At 27.1% G+C, this 20,519-nt stretch overlaps 1 protein-coding gene across 1 annotated transcript in view; it reads right to left on the bottom strand.

The window, feature by feature from the left end:
• The window catches only part of LOC101239423 (uncharacterized), a 157,662-nt gene extending 141,006 nt beyond the window's left edge, over positions 1-16,656 (bottom strand). Inside the window, exons 1-2 of the mRNA XM_065794841.1 lie at positions 16,618-16,656; positions 16,376-16,505 (exon numbers count right to left, since the gene is read on the bottom strand). Coding sequence (XP_065650913.1) covers positions 16,376-16,505; positions 16,618-16,656 — 169 coding nt within the window. The remainder of the gene's footprint in view (positions 1-16,375; positions 16,506-16,617) is intronic.
• Positions 16,657-20,519: the final 3,863 nt, after the last annotated feature.

Genomic DNA, 20,519 nt, shown 5'->3' with positions numbered 1-20,519 from the left:
ATTTCGAATGTTGTTTTTATTCCATTTGCAATATTTGCTGTAATTTCTGAAGCAATTGCAAATGTAGGCAAAGGAAAATTATATTCTGGGTTAATATGTAAACCAGAAGGTGCAAAGGTCCCAACATGCTTTCGAGTGGTAGAGTCAGTTGCGTGAGTTAATATATTGCCACTATTTTTAGCTTGAACAACTCTGTCTGCAATCAAGCCAAGAGAATACGCGTGCATCTGTTTTAGCTTTTTCACGTATGGTACTGCGTGTTGGGAGTGTGTTTGAATCAATAAATGTGTTCTCAATAGCTTAACAATCATTTTTATCGTACTTAAATATACGGTCAGTTTCATCTGGAATTTTCCATTTTGTTTTAAAAATTTGATTGCCGATTACTTTCAGTGCAATTTGCATTTCCCTCATCGAGATTCCTTCTCCATCTAACTCTGCACATGCATGATAGATATCACTTAAGACTAAGCTTTTTGATTGTCACACATTAGGTGGAACATAAGTATTGTGAGAATTATCTTCAAATATTAATTTTGGTTTTGATCTCGTCATGTATGGCAGTTTTGGTTCACTTACATCAACAAACATAACTCTCTTTTTTTTAATTGGTTCAGTGTCTTTCAAAGAACTGATTCATTTCATCAACTGATATTTTGTTTATTTTCTTTCAAGAAATTCATCTTCGTCTTCAAATTTACTTAACTCGCTATCATCATTATCAACGTACGCAATCTGATAAACTGCTGTTTCATTTCTTATCTTTTTCTCCATTTTTCTTTTGTCATTAATAACTTTTTGATGGAAAGTTTTATCAACATTTTGACATTTAAAATTCTTGTTACCGCGCATGTTTCCTAGATACGAGTAGTCTTCAGCATTCATTGAAATACCGAAAAACTTCTCTTGCTTTTCACGACGTTGTGAATTAAAGCAGAAAATGTCAAAAAGTTTTTTAAAAGATTCGTTCATAGAAATACATCTGCTTAAAAACCTTGCTTGTTTTTGTCAACACCTTTTAAGTAGCGATATTCATTGATTTCACTTTGCAGACGTTTTAAAATGGCCTGATATGCTATTGCGTAGATATTACGCTCTGTCCAATGAATTTCTACTAACTTTGCAACTCTTCGACAAGCACTTTAAAAGATAATTTATTGTTGACTTCGATAAAGACAAGTGAAAGAACATCTCTGAGTTAAAGGCAACTTTGTATGATAAAATTTATCAAGTACAGGGCGAATTTCTAAAGGAGTTAGTTTATTTTGATTTAAAACTATTTTGTTATTACGTCTTGTTACAATTTTTTCTAAGTTTAGTTAATAATAGAAGCAAATGTTTAAATTAAAGTATTCTCTTGCAAAGTAAAACAAAAGCTGTCTTTAAAGTATTTATAAATTTTACGTTTTAACAAAAAAAGTTTTATTACATTTTTTTTAAAACGCAACTATTATTCATTTTAATTCAAATTTATCCAATCAAAATTTAAATTGGATAAATTTTAACATAAAGTTGCGTAACTTTATACGCAAAAAAACCGCTGCAAAATTTTTCTTTTAAATGTTTTTTTTTTGTGTGTGTGTGTGTGTGTTTTTTAAAATGTTTAAATAAAAGTAGAAAGCCAACCACAAAAAAATAGAAAAAACTGAATTGTTTTTCAAACTTTTCTAAAAAAATTAATAAAGAATACCTGGTTAAACAAAAAATATAGAATTTTGTACCCCCCTAGTTTAAGGTGGTCGTCTGGTAAAAAAATCAAAAATATAATTTGGTGGAAAGTTTATTTTATTTTTCAACATTAAGAAGTTATATTTGTATGACGAAAAAAAAAAAAAAAAATTAAGTTTTTTAATGCTGAATCAGCAAAAAAATGGTTAAAACACCACTTTCTTAAAACAAAGAGTTCATCCGTTTTGCATGAATTTTGGTTTTTTATGCAGGATATATATGAAATTAGTATGTGAACCAGTAAAAATTTATAATTATGTTTAGATCCATAATGACAGCTTTACGTATTTGGGGAAATTAAAAAAGGGGTAAAGTTCAACAAAAACCAACCCATATTTCCTAAAATGCTCAAAGAAATAATTAGATTCTGGTTCACATAATAACTTACACACAGATGAACAAACCCTGAAAATTTCATTCAAAAATAATTTATAGAAGCTGAGATATTTGCGTTTTAAGTCTGAAATATCACAAACGGAGAAAACCATTAAAATAAAACTAATTAAAAATAATTAAAATGATCCTTTAGAATAACTCTCCTCCTTCCTGGTGTTTTTCTTTATCAATAAATCCTTTGCTTAAAGCTCTTAACTTTTTTCTTTTGTTCTTTACAGTATCTGTTGATTTTTTTTGTATTATTTTGACTTTTTTACTAAAAAATACTAAAGCACGATCAATAAAATATTTTCCTGGTGTTAAACAAAAATTCTTCAAAACATTAGCTACAGGTAAATATCCATCATTAAAACTTACTACTGATGTAAACGTACACATTTCTAGTACATCTTTTGAAACAAATGTATTTATTGGGCATTTCCGCCAGAGAATGTGATTAAATGCTTTGTTAGCATTTTGGCTTGTGCCTTGTAAGCAGCGCGACAGAAGCTCATCATTACTTAAATCAATAAAAACCTTTTCAAATTCTTTTTTAATGACTTCAGGAACACCACCTTTTGAATTGTATTTAGACAAGCCTGATATTTTATCAGCTTGATATTTGCACCATGAAATTGTTTTGGCCCAAAACAACCAAAAATGATTGTTGCTAAGGGCGTTGCTAAGGGAAAAGGCTAGTACATGTCTTAACAGGAATTAAATTTTTGAAAAATTTAGTTAAAAAATATGTTTAAAAGCATATATTTTCTAAAAGAGCACAAATTTTTCTTTTATACTGGACTATTAACAAAAATTTGATTTTTTAAATATTTTTTTACCAGACGACCACCTTAAGTTGTTTATAATTTTTTTTTCATGGCAACCTTGTGAAACACGCAGGTTTCTTTTTTTTCTAATAACTAAACTTTTGACGCTACTAAATTAAAGTTGTTTAAAAAAATAATTTTAAAAGTAAATATTTAGTTAAGCAAAGGTTGCTTACTTCTCCGGATTTAATCGGTTGCATTTTATTAATATTTATCTACTTTATAATAAGATTTGTATAACCTTTTTTTTTTTTTAATTACTCTCTTAAATTTGGAAATTTTGCGTCGAGGTTTTTTACCCTCGAATTGAAATAAGTTTTTGCGTTTTTATTAATGACCTATTAAAGTATTGTTTGTTGGCCCAATATAATTGGTACGCTAATAATCTGCTATCTTGTATTGAAGTTTTTATTTTCCACGTTTTTTTAATAATTATTTTACTATTATGTTAAAAAGAATAAAAAAACTTTTATATCTCAAAAATAAACTTTGCAATTACATCGCAAATGGAGTAAGCGTTTTTTTAACGGTGAAAATATGAAACATAAACTAAAGAGCAAAAGAAAAACAAATAAAAATTGTTTAAAATAGAACAATTGAAAAATAAAAAAATTAAGTGAAAACAATTAAAATATTGAAGAGTTAAAATTGAAGAAAAACATTAAATAGACAAGAAATAAACGCAGAGTTAAGCGAGTAAAAATGTTCCTGAGAATTTCAAAACTAAAAAACTTTAATAAGTTATTAAAAGAAAACAAAAATAAATTTTTTTAGTTTTATTAATTTATATAGTTTGGATTGTTTATACTGTCGTGTATTTTAGTGTATTGTTTAAAATGTTGTTTGTTTTTGTGTATTTTTTATTATATTATCGTGTAATTATTAAAGTATCGTGTATCGTGTATTATATTATCGTGTATTTCTATGTTTTGTTTGTACTGTTGTGTATCGTTTATATTGACGTGTACATTTGTGTATTGTTTACGTTGACGTGTATTATTATTGTTATTATTTTTTGTGGTCTTGTTGCTAGTTATTTTTGTTTTTGTTGCTTCTTATGTTTGTTGCTTTTGTTCAAGTTGTTATTATTATTTTTATCATAATTTTTTTTTAATTAGCTTTTTGTTTTCTTTTTTTCTTTTTTATCATCCTTCTGATCGTCAAAAGTTGTATTATCTCATTCATTCGTTTTCTCTCGTGTCAGTTTAATCGATTTTTCCCTTTATCGTGTTATTTGCTTTGCTGTTTTAAATATTATCGCTCTACTTTTTATTTTGACTTATTTTATTTTGCTCGCTATCTATATCACTTTTTTTTGCTTTATTTGTTCATTTATTAAGGTGTCTTTCCAATGACTAGTTTTTAACTATACGAGTGACACCGAACCTAATTTTGTAAAATTATAAAGAACTTTGTAATGTTTTTCAACTTTATGGGTAAAGAAATGGATATATATAATATACAGTATTTCTAAGGGTTATATATACCCTGGTTATTCAATTAATATACAAAACCGTTAAAAAACAAACAAACAAATAATAGAACTTTGATTCAATGTGTTCTTACGTCTTAAATAAAAAAAAACTTTATATTTATTATTAATAAAGTACCCAAGTATTAGAAAACAAAATATTAAAAACCATATAAGTCATTACAAAGGCGATCACAAAAGATAAGATTCAGAAACAAGCTGCGGTTTACCTTTGAAGTAAAAACGTGACTAGCAATAAACATAGAAAATAATGCTGCAATAGTATAACTACCTTGGCAGCCAACACTTAGCAAAGAAACTTTTGGAAAAAAGCACTTAAAAAGGAAACTTTTGAAAAAAAATCGCTTGTAAACGAAACTACGCAAAGCACAAAAAACGTATAATACTAGGCACTGCAGTCACGTGACTTTTTTCGTGTGACAATTTCAGAATATAAATATCGGCGAATTTTTCGGCAACTTGGGAATTATTTTAATGCAATCTAATTTCAAACCCAATTGCCAGTTGTATTTCACTTGCAAAAATTAAATAAAAAGTTTTTCTGTGAAGATTATTCTTCAAAATTTCTTATAAAAGAACCAAGAAGATTTTTCAAGTCGTTTTCTCCATAGTTTATATTATTGACTCTATTTGACTGGTACGTATACTGTTTTAAATTGTTTTTTTGGGTTCTAGCACATCAAAAAAGATTATTTAGCTTATCAAATTACAATATTTAATATTTGTTTTTATAATAATATTTTTTTATGTTTGAATTTAACAATTAAAAAAAATATTTTTTTAATTATTTTTTCGATATTTTTCCAGACGCCATAATGGTACTCGTTCAACCTACATAGCTGGTTATTTAGGGTAAACTGACCTATATCCTGCTGCATCTTTACTCTGGTCAATTTTCGAAAAAATCTTTAATGCAGGGTTGTATTGATTGCTGTAAATTAAAAATACAATATTTAGAATAAATAATTGTTTATTATAAAGTACTTATTGACTCATTAACTGCTTTGAGAATATTTTTTTTAAATTTGATAAATATTATATTCTGTAAACTCAATGTTTCGTATTTTCAAAGTTTTTCTGATTACATCCAAACATTTTGCGTTTTTAAATCTTTTAAATTGCTTCTAATATTATGATATAATATTGTTTAAACTGTGTCTGTGTATGCATTTATGCTTATTTTGTATAACGTTCAATAGTTATTTTTTATTTTATTTTATTGATTTCTGTATAGAATTTTATAACATCTTATAACTTATAATCTTATAAAAAATCTTATATCATTCTTATCTGATATATATATCTTATATTTATATATATATATATATATATATATATATATATATATATATATATATATATATATATATATATATATATATATATATATATATATATATATATATATATATATATATATATATATCCTTATGACCTTACTAATTATAGGCTGATCTCAATTCTTACATGTTTTTAAAAAATTCTAAAACGAATTTTGTATAATAGACTCTATTCTTTCTTAAGCAACAATAAAATTTTGTAGAATAAACAATTTGGTTTTAAATCTGGTCATTCTATTGATCACGCAATCTTACATCTTGTACATGATATATTTAAAGTGTTTAATGAGGAAAAATATGCTTTAGGTGTTTTTATAGATCTAAGCAAAGCCTTTGATACAGTTTATCATATAATTCTTTTATCCAAACTCGTAATCTACGGAATAAGAAACTCAAACCTTAGTTGGTTTAAAAGTTACTTGTTTGACAGGAAGCAGTATAGTTCATACGAAAGTGAAAAAATGGATAATATGACTATCGCATGCAGTGTTCCCCAGGGTTCAATACTAGGACCCCTCTTATTTCTAGTTTATATTAATGATTTAAACAATTTTTCTAACATCTTAAACTCAATTTTATTTGCCGATGATTCTAACTGTTTTTATTCCAACGAAGATATTAATGTTTTATTTTTAACAGTAAATAGAGAACTTGATAAACTAAGCCAATGGTTTAAATTCAATAAGCTACCCTAAACATTAATAAAACTAAATACACATTATTCCATCATGCTTTCAAAAAAAAAATATTTCATGGAAACTACCAAATCTTTTTATTGATAATAATTTAATAAAAAGGAAAACATCGTTAAAATTCTTGGGCGTAATTCTAGATGAAAATATTAATTGCAGAGAACGTATAAGTGTAATTGAGAATAAAATTTCAAAAAATATTGGTATACTCTATAAAGCTAAACAGTTTTTAAACCAATCTTGTTTGAAATATATATACTTTTCATTTATACATTGTTACCTAAACTATGCAAATATTGCTTGGTGCAGCACCAACGTTACAAAAATAAATAAACTTCTCTGCAAACAAAAACATGCTGTTACGATTATTACAAAAGAAGGTCGACTCTCCCATACAAAAATACTTTTTAGTAAACTCAATATATTAAATGTTTTCAAAATAAATCTTTATCAAATTCTTATATTATTGTTTAAACTTGATAAAAAAAACGGCACCGCCTTTATTTTACTCAATATTAAAAAAAATAAATCATGTATAGGGGAACCTGTTGTACTTTTGACCACGTTGTATTCTACTCTGTCGGCTTACTTTTATTTAAAAAAAAAACGTGATTTGAAATAATAGTCCATGAAGACGCTTCTTACCGTAAAACATCATACTCGGGATAGGGGTATCAATCCACTAGTAATTATAAGTTTTGGCTCTTAAAAAGTAAATACTTGTGTTAACCTTATTCTGACTTTAAAAATATGATAAATTATTGTTTGATTCGTCTACACCATTATAAGCATTACCCAACATCATTTTTTTGTTATGGAAAAATTTGGATGATTATGTCTGACCGTAAATGGGGATTAAGACGATAACTGTTAAAGAAACCCATCTCGTGTACGTTTGACCAGACTAGGATTGTTGTACCTTTGACCAACAAAAACTAAAGAAAACATGTGACTTTATCTAAATTGTTATAATAACTAATTTTGTTTATTATAATTATATTTGTGCGGCCGTGGCGCAGTGGTTAGAACGCTTGCTTTATAAGCAGGAGATCCAGGTTCGAAACGAGCTCTGGACATATTTTCGCGTCACGGTAAGGAAGGAGGCGTGAACTTCCTGGTTAAATGCACTTCCGCGGTGCTCTGTGACAAGACCGTTAGGACTTCTTGGGGCACCTATAAAAAAAAAAAAAAAAAAAAAAATTTAAAAAAATTAGTAATACTATTAGTAATACTGAGTATAGTAACTTCGATACACAAGTCATTGCAAGATTGTAAGGATTGATTTTTCTAGTTTATTTTTTAGACAATTAGGATTAATTACAAAATAGTTAGATTTTTTTTCAAAATAGTTATGTTTTTTTTATTGATACAAGGTAGGCCAAAAGTTGCTATATGATATATAACAAGCTGAGCTACTAAAGAGGTTCAAACATTGCATGATTTTTTAATACTAACATTTTGGTCAAAGGTACAACGTACGTGTTGTACCTTTGACCAATTGACTTCTTTTTTTTAAACGCGGGAAAAAGATACTTCTTGGTTGAATGAAAAAAAAGTCTAAAGTATAATTTTTGAGAAAAATATGAGAGAATATTATATAGTTTGAATGGTTTAAATTTGCTCAATAGGCTTCACAGAAAACGCCTTAAAGCAAAAAGTGGTCAAAGGTACAACAAATCCAAAACCTATTATTCAGCTACTAAATACTCAATTAGAAATCGAGGACCTAAATTATGGAATACACTTTTAAATGATGATCTTAAAACACTCTCGCTTAACCAATTTAAAACAAAATTCAGGCAAACTCTACTACTAAAACAACAATGAATTAAATTCCTTCTAAGGCGTTAAATAAGAGTACTCTTATGATTTGATTTATATAATTATGAATATATTTATTAATTTTATATATACGCATAAAGAAAAAAAAAAATTCTATTTTAAATTTTTACACGATTTAATTTTATCATTTATACATTCACTTTTTATCTTTTTGTTTTGTTATCTATATAGAATTAATTTTTTCTTTTTTTTTGATTTTTTGATTTATTAATTAATTTTTTTTCTTTCTTTATTTTAACTTAAATAATATTTAAAAGATTTTGTATTATTTTACACGGTTTTTAAAAGCTATGCTATGTATGATATTTATTACGGGGCTGAGAGATAAGACAACTTTAGTCTTCTTTTTAGTCAAATTATTTAAAGACAGATATATATATATATATATATATATATATATATATATATATATATATATATATATATATATATATATATATATATATATATATATGTATGCATGCAGAGAGAAAAAGAGAATGACTAACTTAAATTACATGATGCACTGCATAATTTCTGATGGTTTGTATATTTTATGCACTTTTTATCATTTATAACAACTATAGTTGTGCTGCAGCTCAAAGCCCTTGTTAAGACCCTAAATTATAATTTATCTTCAATTTGTTTTGTTTTTGACATTTTTAAAAATTTTTCAAATGTTTTGAAAAGTTATGTTCTCTCAAAAGTAGGGGACCCAGTATGTTTGCAATATTGTGTGGTTTACAATTACAATATTGTATGGTTTTTCAATATTGTATGGTAATCACAAATTACAATATCGTATGGTTTTTCAACAGTCTCAATAGCTTGACCTCAGTCTTATTTATTCGTTTGGCTTTATTGTTTTGGTTATTAGTGGCACATATAAGATAGCAATGTGGATAGGGTAGAAAGTCTTTGTAAACCTCGGATAATAAACCTTGCTGTCATTCCAGTGACAGTGTCACTATAAAAACACTCTAAATATGTTTAAGTCAATAAATTTGCAGGAAGAACCTCCAGTTTTGAAAATTTGTTTCAAATTTCTATAATGTCATTTTACCAAAAATATTATTTTAGAAAACCATAGAGGTTTTTATGTAGACATATTTTAAACCATGTTTGTATGTACCATGTGCATAAAAGTACATGTATATGATTGTAATGTAAGAGTACTTGTATATGGTATAATCATAGAAACATAGACATTTATTTTTAGACAGTCATAACCATTTTATAATTAAATTTTCATTGTGATTTTTTACACTTTACTTTAGAATGGAAAAAAATAATAAAACTAAAAAAATAGAAAATTCAACGAAAATTGAAAAACAGAGAAGCAAACGCGGAAAACATCGTTTATGGCATGATGAATTGATGATGTCAGCAGTTGAAGCTGATAAAAATGGAGTTTTACACTGAGCAGCATGTAAAGTTTTTAACATTCCAAGATGTTTGTTACAAGTTTGCATATAACCGTGCAGCCTTAGGAATCGGATTTGGTCAATCGCAATTTATAAAATATGTTGAAAATTTTGCTTTAAAACATAAGAAGCATTCAGGAATGGAACTCCTACAGAATAATAGTGGAGTCAAATCTGCAAAAGACATTAAGATTTAATTTTATGTCAATCAGAAGGTACAGTAGCTAGCAGACATCAGTGTATAAATGTTTGTAAAGTGTTGAATTATTTTTCCATTCTTAAAAATAAGTTAACAAAAAACAACCTTTAGAAACCCCAAAATATTTGTAATATAGATGAGACTAGGATTCAATTTGATTATTGTTGTGGAGAAATAGTTGCTAAAAAAGGAGTTAAGTATCTACATTGTGGTCAATCAGGTAACTTGGAAACAATCACAGTAAAAGCTTGTGTCAGTGCAATAAGTAACTTTCTTCCACCACATTTCATATTAAAAGGAAAAACTAATAAGTCTCTCTCGAGTTTTAAAATTGAAAAGGCTCCAGAAAAAAGTTCAGGAAGTGCTTCAGACAGTGGTTGGGCAAAGCAAGACATTGCATTTCTATTGTGTACAAAGTCATTTCTTTCCGGAAAACTTGAATTTTTATACATGTACAAAAAATTTATTTATTTTTACAATTTATAAATGATCTCATTTTTTAACTAAAGTTTATTTTTTTTGGTTTTACAGTAATTTCATTGCGTTTGACCCAATTGCCCCAAATGGGGCAAACGAGCCCGAGGATTCTTACATATACTTTACATTTTCATAAATGTGTATAAACCTTTTTACTCTGACAATATGCATAAGCACTTGTTCTTTAAATTTAAAGTTAATTTTTATTATTTTTACAGAGCTTTAATTGTTCCCAATCGCCCCGAGCCGGGGAAAGAAGACCGAAAATTTTTACATAGTTTTTGATATTTATAAATGTAAGTAAATTTGTTCACTCGAAAAATTTGAAATCTCTTTTTCTTTAACTATAGTTAATTTTTACGATTTTAGCAGAGCTTTTTGTACGCTTGGCCCAATTTGCCTCAAAGTAGGAAAGCAGGCCCTGTGTATTTTTACTAATGTTTATAAATATAAAAGAATTTGTTCGTTCTGATAGTTTGAAAAAACCCTTCTTTTGACTAATGTTAATTTTTATTGTTTTTACTGAGCTTTGATTGTTTTTGGCCGAATTACCCTGAATGGGGGAAACAAGCCCTAAGATTTTTTACATATTTTCTTGATAATTATAAATGTAAATAAGTTTTTTCACTCTGGCAGTTTGAAAAAACTCTTTTTCTTTAGCTAATTTTACTTTTTACGGTTTTAACTAAGCTTTTATTTTTTGACCTTTTTAACTTTTGACCAAATTGCCCCAAATTGGGCAAACGAGCACTGGGATCTTTACCTGGGGGACCCTAATATGAGAATAGTAATTTGTAGAATTGAAGCTTTGATTCCTTAGTAAAAAAAAAACAAACAATAAAGATAATTTGACATAAGTACTTCAATAAAACTCACTCTCATTAATGGTCTTTGAAAAATGAATCTAATATCAAAATTTGGTCCCATAAAACCTTAAGGGAAACTCAGCAAACTTTGACGCAAAATAGGCGTTATTGAGCCCAACATAATTTGTCATAACTTGGAAACAGGTGATTCAAATTTAAATAATGTACTCATTCTGAAAACGTTTATATTTTCCGCGTACTTTGGTATTAATTACAGCCAGAGATAATGATAATAGTAAATCGTGTGCCTAATAATACCAAATTAAAAAAATTAATTAAAAAACAATTCTTTGTAACAGCAAGTCTAGGTTAATACCAAAAGCAAGCTTAGTGTTTACTAGCTTACGTATTTGTGTGGGAGAATTTATATTAAAAAAACAAAAAAGAGAATTTTGTAAAGAAGCATAGAACAAAAATCTAATCGCATGAATGGCAATCAACATTCTTCTGAAGCGACTGAACATTACAATGCAGGGCCCACGACACGGGTTTCGAAGTATGAGGAGAGCACAACCGTCAATTTTTTCAAAAAGTCCTCCATAACTAGAATTTTCTTAAAAAAAAATTTAATAGAAAAAAAGTATATGTGTGTGGGAAGGGGGGGGGGGGGAGTGGGGGAAAGGAAAGGGGATGGGATGGGTGACGCCCCCCGGCGTTGTCAGCTCTGCATAGAGTTTCACAGGATTTCGACTGACTGCACCCAAAAACTTATCTATAAATGACAACTATCATAAAAGAAATAAAAGGAAACTGCTTGAAACAATTATGCGCAAATATTTCAGCAGGTGATCCTAGTTAACATTTTAGCAGGTTAATCCCCGTTACTACTGAACTGGGATAACGGGTTAAAAACTGTTTTAAAGAGTTAGAGACCACTAATTATGAAAAATCTTAAAAAAGAAATCAATTTTTATTAATGTTGTCTTAATAAAAGTAAATAAAAATTAATTAACAAAAATAAAAAAATGTAATGACTTCATTATGGTTTTTAATATTTAGTTTTATTATTACTGTTTTTAAATTGGTATTTTTCGTCTAATGGACGGTCTGTGCAAACTTTTACAAAAATTGTACTACAAATCAGACCAAAACATAACTTAAAAGAAAATTAATTAGCTACTGTTTTTATGCTTTACAACTTATTATAATTTTACGTACAACGAAATGTCGCTTAAACAATTTTTTATTTATTAGATAAAAAGAACAACGTAAGATTTAACAAAAGTGTATAATTTTTAACATTAAACCTTATCTGAAGTTGTAATAGAAGAAAAAAAATAAACAGATAAAAATGAGGAAACGTTAAAATAAGTTAGCAAAAATATATAATTTTTAATATATAATATGTTTGAAAAATTAAAAATTTGATTTTTGATTTTTCAAACATATATAAACTTTATATCAAAATAGAATAAAAAGAAAAGAAATGAAAAAATGTAAAAATAAGTTAACAAAGGGTGTGAAACTTTTTAGCTTTAAATGATTCGTAATACTTGTAAATATTTTAATGATATTGTAAGTTTCTATCTTCAATTGAATCTTCGAAACTATGTAAGCGAAAATATTCAATCATAAGTTGTATTGATTAAAAGATACAGATAAGTTTGTAAACAAAGTGGATAGAGATTATATTTCAAAAATAAGAGAGAGTTAGTGATAAATTATAATCGAGTAACTTTATTTAAAAAAAACTTAAAGAGTTTAAATTGAACTTATAGTTTTACTACTATTTGGAAGAAATAAGTTGCTCAAGTGTAACCCTTGATATGTTAAAGACATCTTAGATTGCTTAAACAATGTATTTTTAGCAATTTTACCTTAAAAAAGTAGAATAAAGAAATAAAAATTTAAGATACATAAAAGTGATAGTATATGTGAACGAGGAAAGGCGAGATTAAGAAACGGATCCAGCATTTTTTGGTGTTTGAGCTAACTTTCAGACATGGAGCATACTCCAAACATTTTCATGTTTATACTTTTGTCAAATAATGATGCTTTGCAAAAAATTGCGATGATTGAGGGCTGGGAACAAAAAAGCCCTAAAATCTCATTGAGGGCAACAAGTTGATAAAATACCTTTTGTAGTATTCTCAACTAGACTTATATTCATCCATAAATTTTTAGTTTCAAAGCATTATCTCTCAGCGTTTTTTTGCAAAGCATTATTATTTGACATAATGTCAGCCGAGAACCATGTGTCCAATAAATCTAGTTTGAAGAACGAGTCAACTTTTAAATATTTAATATTTAAAAATAGTCGGACATTCTGGCAATAAGTCTTGATAATTAAATTTTAAAACTTGATTTTCATGGAAATACAAAAAATGGACATACGGGCTCTTGGTTCTCGGCTGACGATAGGTATAAAAACATACAAATGTTTGGAGTTTGCTCTGTGTCTGAAAGTTAGCTCAAAATCTCCAACACAAAAAATGCTGGATCTGTCACTGAAATGTTTTAAAAATAAAAGTTGTTGTGAACAAGCGGAGATAGGATGGAGGAGGGATTATATTTTAAAAACAAAAAAGAGTTTTCATATCAAGTAACTGCTTTTATAATACAGTATATAAAGTTTGAAAATCAAACTAACCGTTTTACTATTAATTGAAATAAATGAGTTCCAAAAGTGTGCTCTCGGTATGTTGATAAAAAATCAGATTGTTTTAATAATGTTTTTAGTACCTGATAATTATACAATGAATGCTTTGTATAAAATATAATTAACAAATTTTTTATTTAAAGATTAGATAAGACCTTTTAAAATTCTTTTGTATATTTTTAATTTTGACTTCCATTACTTCATCAATTGAGATTCTAAAGCACTACGATAATTGGATGACTTAGCGCCAAACCAGCCTATACAAAGAATATGTTGAAATGAGATAATTTGATGCAAAGTCTTTAACACAAGCCACTAAACCAAAAAAACTAAAAGTAATTGCAGTTCAGTGCACTGTAAAATTTTAATTATAGTATTTTGGTGTTTGCAAAGAAACACTACATAAATCATTTTTTAATATAAACTAATTTTTTTCAACTTTGTTGTTTTGGCTGGTATGGCGCTTAACCATCCAATAATCGTGAAAGTCTTTTGTATAAACAATTTTAAATGGTATTTCTAAATTTAAATTACAATTTCAATTAAAAAATACCATCTAAAACTGTAAATATAACACACTTTTTCATTTACTATAAATGAAATATAAGGAAATAAAATTTTTCCAAAAATTAAAGCCTTTTAAATCAAGTAATTAAAGTAACTTAAGAGTTGTTCAAGTTGATTTAAAAGCTTTGATGAAGCGACATGTGCGCTTAGCATAAAATGTCAGCAACAAGATCATTTTATGTGCATACTATGTTGTCCATATATAAGCGTAAATCTAGACTTTTCATTGCTTGCTTCTCACGTACAACACGGCGATGTAACCGTTGAGAGACTCTTCAGCTATGGATCTGATAGTCTTCGAACCAAAAGGTCATCTCTCAGGTCCTACAATGTTGAAAAGCCTGAGCATGAAACTTATAAATAAATAAGTAAAAAACTTCTTGATGAAGTACAAATGAATAATTTTTATTATCCTTTGTTTTATCTTAAAAGTTATTAATAATAGACTTTTACTATTTATGAAATAAATACAACAACGCGTTGACTTCACGAGTAACGGTCAGGAAAAATAAATAATTACCTGTCATATGTAAAATATTATAAAAGTTTGAAAAAGTAGCAAAAAAGCCGTAGCGGTTTCTGGTTCCGAAAGAAGCGGAAGATAGCGGTGTTGACTTTAACTTATACAAATTGATATAAGAATTTGTAAGACACAGGTTCTGATTGAGTTAGCAAGAAAAACAAAAAAAATAAATCTTAATTGCTTATCCTAGTATTTAGTGCAAGGTCTGTCCGCTTTTTTCTATACTATCTTTCTAACTCGACTACCTCTGAGTTTTACTCTTGTTTATTACTGTTCTTACTAAAACTCACTTAATCTTGTTCCGTCAAAGTGGGTTATAATGCTCTTTAGTGAGCTGATCTTGTCTTTGTGGCCTTGGACACAGTAATGACACTATGACACTTAGCCCGAGGAGTATAAACCAAAGCTCTACCTAATTCAGTGATAACTTTAAAGGAAAAAACTTTACGAAGGCTCGCATAGAAGGCTTAATGGTCCTGTCAAACGTTTCGTAAATATCTAAAGAGCCATAAGTGATACATAAAAGTGATAGCATGTTCTAGTTCTAAGGAGTAAAAGAAGCCTAAACTCTTTTGCTAAGCTTTCACACAGAGTTATTTATAGATTGTAAACGTGTTTTTAATAAGTTTAGTCGAAATACTTGTGGATAGTGTTTTAAATAAAAATCTAATACTTAAAGATATAACTTTAAAAAATGTCTTAAAATTGTTTCTTGAACAGCTTTTTTCATAGCCACATATTTTAAAAAAAAATTATTTGCTATTTAACAGCTATTAGAATAAATTATTTGAATTCTTTGTTTTTGTTGAGTATATATACCCAAAACACATTATAGCGGAATTTTAGTGGATCTATAAGGCATTTTGTGGGGTCAACTGTAGTTTTGCTCATCTGCTACTTAATGGAAAATTAGTGGGAACAGCTAAAAATTGTTACCTATGAATAGCCACGATGAATACATCGGAAGTTATCGGCATTTTAATTAAAGATGTTGCCAGTAATGGTTCATTAAATAACTGATGAGCAAAGCTCCAATAAACCACTCAAAATACTTATATAAGTCTAATGCAATATGCATATATATATATATATATATATATATATATATATATATATATATATATATATATATATATATATATATATATATATATATATATATACACAATACATAAGTATGTGAATAAGCTTTTTTAATCTTGATTATTATTTTAGAAAATATAAGTGACTTTTTGTCAGTCCAAAAAAAGGGTAAAAACATAAAAAACAAAGCACGGAAGACTTATCCAAAAATTTGCAGTTCTCGCCCCCTGTAGTTAATAACATCAATAACTTGCAAAAAGTTTTAATTGCAATAAATCTGCCCAGACTCAATACTTTAACATGCTTTACAGAAAAAATATTGTAAAATTGCAAAAAAAGTAAACTGTTATTAAAAACCTTACTTTTAACAGAATCATCATCTATTTGTGGACATTTAGTATTAATATTATCAGTAAGAGAATCATTTATTATTGAAGTTGCAAGTGTCATGAAGCAAACAAAGAATATCCAAGTTTTAGCAGATATGCATATCTAAAAAATAAATTAGAAAACTTGTATGCAGCATCACATTATGTGAATAAAATGGTTAAAGTTCCGGGCCACGGAGTTTTGGGGTCCTAATTCATAAAAAAACTTTTTTTACCAAAGAAACTCTTGAAATAAAATCTTTGATTGATGACATGGAAATAAAACCTTCTTTCTATGAATAGTATTGAGCCCCAAAAGATCTTGATCCAACACTTCTTGTTTGCATATGTGTGCATATATATATATATATATATATATATATATATATATATATATATATATATATATATATATATATATATATATATATATATACATACATATATATATGTATATACATAAATATATCTACATATATATATATATATAATATATATATATATATATATATATATATATATATATATAAATTTTTTAAATTTATTTATTTTAGGTGACCTAATAAGTTCTTATGGTTTTATTACAGAGCACCGCGTAAAAGAATTTGAAAGGAAGTTCACACCTCGTTCCTTACCGATGCTATAAAACTTGCCCAAAGGTACCGTTGAACCACGGGTCTCTAGCTTCTAAGGCAATCGCACTAAAACAGAACCATCATCTTTCTGATGAGCCTACTGATGGCGAAACAACTTGTTGAAGAAAATTAGATACGTGTTTACACTAATTTATTGTTGCTCTGTTCTTTAAGAACATTGAGGATTCTATTTGTTCTCAATTTACTTTAAGAACATTGAGGATTCTATTAATTCTCAATTTACTTAAGGTGTTTTCATTGACTCGGCAAAAGCTTTTGATACTATTGATCCCAAAATTTTTAAAAAAAGTTGGAGTAGTACGGAATTACTGGAAATATATTAATTTGGCTTAAAAGTTACCTAAATAATTGGAAACAATTTGTTTATGCGGATGATAACGTATCATCTAGTTTGTTAAATATTTCATGTGGAGTTCCTCAAGGATCTATATTAGGACCCCTCCTATTTCTAATATACATTAATGATCTACCAAAAGCTTCTAACCTAATGACAATTATGTTTGCTGATGAATCTAACTTATTTATTTCTCATAAAAACATTTTTACACTTTTTAGTAACATGAACATTGAACTAGCCAAAATTTCCGAATGGTTTAGAGTAAACAAACTATCATTAAATATTGATAAAACTAAATGGATTCTTTTTCATCCTTATGGTAAAAAGCACCAGCTGCCTAACAATTTACCCTTTCTTTTTATTGATTACATAATTATTAAAAGAGTTCTAGTGACAAGATTTTTAGGTGTATATATCGATGAAAATCTTAATTGTAAAAGCCAGAATGCTAAATTGTGCTATATAATTTCAAAGAGTATAGGTATTTTATAAAAAATAAGAAACTTTCTAGACAAACATACCTTAATTTAGTTATATTATTCGCTAATTCATTGCCATATTAATTATGCAAACATTGCTTTGGGTACCACTTACAAAAGTAAACTTAAACCTCTCTATCGGCAACAGAAACATGTAGCACGCCTTATAAATTTCAAGGACCGTTTTGCTCACGCCAAGCCTCTTTTATATGATATGAAAGCACTCAATATATAAGAGTTAAATGTTTTTAATATTCTTTGTTTTATGTATAAATGCAAGACCCACCTATCACCCGTTTCTTTTTGTAACTTGTATTTACAAAGAGATAGAAATAAATATATTTTAAGGAACGATAATTTAATTCGACAACCATTTTCTCAAACTAATTTTGGAAAATTTTTTATTTCATTTCGCGGACCATTTTTATGGAATAGTATAGTTCTAAATACTTGTAAAGATTTTTCTCAAGAATGTAATTTTGATTCTTTTAAACAAAATCTTAAAAAACTCATTTTTTTCAATTGAAAACAAATTAATCTTCTTTTAAATTTTAAAATTTTTTGAAAATCCCTTATCTGTATTAGTATATGTATATATTTAATGTATATATATTTTTTTATTTATTTAATTTTTTTTTATCCACAAGCAATTAGCGGTTTCACTGTGACAAGACCTGATGGTCTTCTTTGAGTATCCGCGTTCTTTATATTTATCTTTATTATTTATTTCTTAACGATATCTTGACTTGTTAACTTTTCTTTTTTTATATATATATTTTTGTATCTGTATCATAAATAATGTAATAAAGAACAAACAAAAAAATTTGTAGAATACATTACCATAATTTATATATATATATGTATATATATATATATATATATATATATATATATATATATATATATATATATATATATATATATATATATATATATATATATATATATTTACATATATATAATCATACTTTGTAGGATTTGCAATTATTTGCAGAGATACAAAAGACATCAGTCCAAACAAAGCTAACGCATATATGTTGATAAAACGTTAGAACAATATTGCGCTTTATTGGTATCAAATTTATTTGTTTTATATTTTAGTATCTATACACAATTACATATTATATATTCATAAGCATACATTAATGTATATATGTACTTAAACATATGTATTTTATCTATTTTGATGAATCAACATTTAAGATTTAATAAGTATAAGCTTTTGTTTATACTTATTATATAATGCTAATTAATAATAATACTTAGTACATATTGTTAATACACCTGATTAAACAGACATTATTTACGTTTGTTTAGGTTGTGGCTTGATATTTCTTTATATAAGAAAGAGAAAATATATATTAGCAAAATATATTTCCGCAATCAACTATAATATTTTGATGAACAAAAATTCTTATAAATTTTACCAATATACATTTATGCATCCGCTTTTTCTCGATACAAACACAACGTTGATCCGCTGTATACAATCCAACGTTATTCCAATGTATATGTAGCAACGTTGATCCAATCTGTATAATCCACCGTTAAACCATATACTATACATACATAATATTTGGTTACCGTTGGGTAATAAGGATTGGATCAACTTTAATCCATATACATTGAATCAATGTGAGTTTATACACTTTTGGTCAATGTTGATTGGTATACATTGGATCAACGTTGATCCCTATATGTTGGATCAACTTTGGATCGGAAAAACAACCAACTTTTGCAATATTTTTACATATGTTGGAGCAATCTAATTTTGCTATATATTTTTAATCAAGTTGATATTAAGGTTTTAATTAATATAAATAGATAAAACCAATATTCAACCAACGTTGTATTTGCATCGGAGAAAGCAACCAACGTTTGCGATGTATTTACATACGTTGGACCAACGTTTGCTACCTCGGAAGAGCTTTACAAAAAAATCATAAAAAGAGTTCAAGTTAGTTTTATCATAATAGTCAGTACGTTGATAAGGATAGTCTAAAGAAGAGGTACAAAAGTAAGTTTTAGTGTGATCTTAGCATGGTCCAAACTACCCATAGAAAAAGAGGAAAACAATATAAAACTAATAATGGTTTAATCTAAATTATAATTATAATCTAAACAATTTCTATTAGAAAATAACTCTGATCTTAAAATTTTTTTTAAAATTAGTACCTAAAATAATTAAACTGAAAAAAGTCATCATTACTCGCTTATTTTTGCTTTGATTTGTTTCTTATTTTCTTCTTATAAAAATGAAAAACAAATAAGTAAAAGAAAAAATATATATCTTATAATACGTTTTACTGCTTGTAATATATTGTGTTTTACAGAATGATTTTCAACCTGTAAATTTTTAGTTTTTAATTTGTTATTTAAACTGAAGGCGACAATATAAACGGGCTTTGGCAATAACTCAGTATGCGTCTTCTTCTTACTCCGGCCTATTATTATAAATATACAATCTTTCTTATTGTAAATTTTATTAAACGATAAAGAAAATAAATGATTAAATAAATTATTCAGTAACTCTGATAGCTACTACAAAGTCTAACCTCACAACCAGAGCTGAATCTTCTTAAAGAGTACAGCTCTTTCTAGTAAGCTAGTAAGAGCTGTGCACCCATTGAAGGAAGACACTAACAGAATATGAATAGTGTCAAGAA

This window comes from Hydra vulgaris, chromosome 04, assembly GCF_038396675.1.
Source record: "Hydra vulgaris chromosome 04, alternate assembly HydraT2T_AEP".
NCBI lineage: Eukaryota > Metazoa > Cnidaria > Hydrozoa > Anthoathecata > Hydridae > Hydra > Hydra vulgaris.
The sequence above is the reverse complement of the archived record's forward strand: the minus strand, read 5'-3'. Positions and strand labels throughout refer to the sequence as shown.